The following is a 2795-nucleotide window of genomic DNA, read 5'->3' on the forward strand; positions in this document are numbered from 1 at the left end:
CAGAGTCTGCCTCTCTCTCTCCTACCCAACCCCCCGTCCATCCTGCTCTTCTCTCTCTTCCTGCCCCACCCCTGCGCCATCCTGTCTCTCTCTCATCCTGCCCCACCTGCACCTCTCTCGTCTGCCTCTCTCTCTACCCCAACCCTCCCTCCTCCTGCCTTCTCTTCTCTGCCCAACCCTGCCACCCCTCCCTCCTCTCCTGTTCTCTCTCTCTCTCCCTGCCCAAACCCTGCCACCCTTCCCCTCACCTCCTGCCTCTCTCTTCTCTCTGACTGCCCCAACCCCTGCCACCCTCTCCTTCCTCCTGCTTCTCTCCCCTGCCCAACCTCTCCCCTCCCTCCTGCTCTCTCATCTCCCCCCAACCCTGCCACTGCCCCTCCCTCCTGCCTCTTCTCGTCCTCCTGCCCAACCCTTGCCACTCCCTCCCCCTGCCTCTCTCGTCTCCCTGCCCACCCTGACAACAACCCCCTCCCTCCTGCCTTTTTCTTCCTGCTCAACCTGCGACCCCTCCCTCCCTCCTGCCCGCAACCCTGCCACGCCCTCCCTCCCTCCTGCCTCTTATCTCTCCTGCCCACCCCTGCCCTAATCCTGCATTCTCGCTCTCTGCCCAACCCCTGCCACCCTTCCCCTCCCTCCGCCGTGCCCCTCCTCGGCCCGGCGCACCTGCGGCCACTTCTCCTCCTTGCCGTCATCCGGGAGCTTGACGAGCGGGGGCTTGAGCCGGTAGCTGCCGTCCAGGTCTTCGCGCGCTCCCGTGATGTCCAGCTCATCCTCGTAGAAGAGTCCGGAGTTGTACGCGCACGCGCGGTTACGCACCGCGCTGAAGCCACACGTGCACTTGTACTGCGACTCGCCGGACGTGTCGACGAGGTAGACGCCCACGTCGCCTCCCTGCAGCAGCAAGGATGTGCGCGTGCGTGCGGGGTGAGCACAGCGCGAATATACACACGTACATATACACACATGCACACACCCACCCACGCGAGCGCGCACGCATACACATGCGCACACATAGACGCCCACGTCGCCTCCCTGCAGCAGCAAGGATGTGCGCGTGCGTGCGGGGTGAGCACAGCGCGAATATACACACGTACATATACCCACATGCACACACCCACCCACGCGAGCGCGCACGCATACACACGCGCACACATAGACGCCCACGTCGCCTCCATGCAGCAGCAAGGATGCTCGCGCGTGTACACGCACACATACTCATACACGCACTCACGTACGCACACGCACGCACGTACACACACGCACGCACATATGCACCCACACACCAGGCTTTCCAGCAGTCCTTTACAACATTTTAGGGCTAATTTTAGGGAGAAATTAAGGTTTTTTAGGGCTATTTTAGGAATTTTTAGGGATGAATCGAAACATTTTAGGGATAAAATAAGTCAATTACCTTTCATAAACATCAACGTGTTAACGTACAGATACAGTTCTATGTGGTATGTGTCCAGTCTACCAGCTATTCCTATCCTCCAAGTCCTCGATACGACTGTACATCATCAAGTTTCATGCAAATTAGGCATGTCTTGTACATCCAGCGAGGAACAGGGTCGTATAATCAGACACTGAAGCTTAGGAATCACTGGTAGACTGAGAGTCACAATACTTACTCTGTATAAAGATAACTAGAAAACATCCATTAGCAGGGTCTCCAACCCTATGAACTCCAAATGCGGAATGTTCCCGCGGTGATCAGTAACTAGTGGCGTATTCAGAAATTGATGGGGGGCGAAATGTACCTTGGCTGCCGCAGGCAGGCCCACGTGCCGTAGGCATGCCAGTGCTAGGGGGGGTCTGGGGGCATGTCCCCCCAGAAAATTTTGAGATAGTTAAGCCATTTTCCTGCAATCTGAGGCATACTGTGGGCCATATTCTCATGTCTGATAACACTATCTCAACCCTACAACCCTTGTCTAATTAGCAGACAAACTATGCAACATCTTGCAGACAGCGCATGTCTGACTACCTAACTGTCTGATAGGCTGTTCCATTTACCGTAGACATGCCAGATACAAAATGCCTGAAAAAAAACAATGTGTCCAAGCGAACAATGCGAACAATCAGTGCAAATTTTGTACAGTGCAACTGAAATGATGAATATAACCTTGCCGCTGCAGAATGCGGAAATTAAGCCTAGAAATCGTAATGATTCTGCAGAATCAGGAATGGTTGGAGACCCTGCATTAGACATAATTACAAACCAAAAGTTCATCATCTCATCACCAAAAACTCCAAACATATCTTTGAATTTTTTTTTTAGGAATTTGAATAAAATTTTAGCCCTTTTTTAGGAATTGCATACGTTTGTAGTTTTTTTAGGAATTTTAGGGCAAGCTCAAAATTTTAGGAATTTTTAGGAATTTTAGGGCCGCTGGAAAGCCTGTGATATATACTTGCCTGACCAGCATAACTATAATGTTTGCACGGGTTATGTACTTACATCCCATGCTTCGAAACACTGTCGCCTAACCTCACTTTGTCTGACTTCATGTAGAGAGCTGTAAGCAAGTTAGATGTCTAGATTAGTCTAGATGTGGAGCTTTATTAAAATTAATCAGCAAAAATAACTTAACATATTAAGGCCCGTCTCCACACACGCGGCGCGGCACGGAACGCCATACTGGCGGAAGGCCGAGGCCGCGAGACAAAACCGAGCAGAATCTCCACATTTACTTCCCGTCCCGGAAAACTCCGCGGCCGCCGTGCCGTGCAGAGACTCGCGCCCATAAATATCATAGATTTGCAACTTTGCCGCGTAGGTGGTGAACTACGGCCGT

At 52.4% G+C, this 2795-nt stretch overlaps 1 protein-coding gene across 1 annotated transcript in view; it reads right to left on the reverse strand.

Annotated features, from left to right (window-relative positions):
• Window positions 1–2022, reverse strand: part of LOC106818013 (mediator of RNA polymerase II transcription subunit 13-like) — a 15991-nt gene extending 13969 nt beyond the window's left edge. The window contains exons 1-2 of the mRNA XM_014822730.1: window positions 2014–2022; window positions 664–891 (exon numbers count right to left, since the gene is read on the reverse strand). Coding sequence (XP_014678216.1) covers window positions 664–891; window positions 2014–2022 — 237 coding nt within the window. The remainder of the gene's footprint in view (window positions 1–663; window positions 892–2013) is intronic.
• Window positions 2023–2795: the final 773 nt, after the last annotated feature.

The sequence above is a fragment of the Priapulus caudatus genome, unplaced genomic scaffold (assembly GCF_000485595.1).
Source record: "Priapulus caudatus unplaced genomic scaffold, Priapulus_caudatus-5.0.1 Scaffold36, whole genome shotgun sequence".
Lineage (NCBI taxonomy): Eukaryota > Metazoa > Priapulida > Priapulimorpha > Priapulimorphida > Priapulidae > Priapulus > Priapulus caudatus.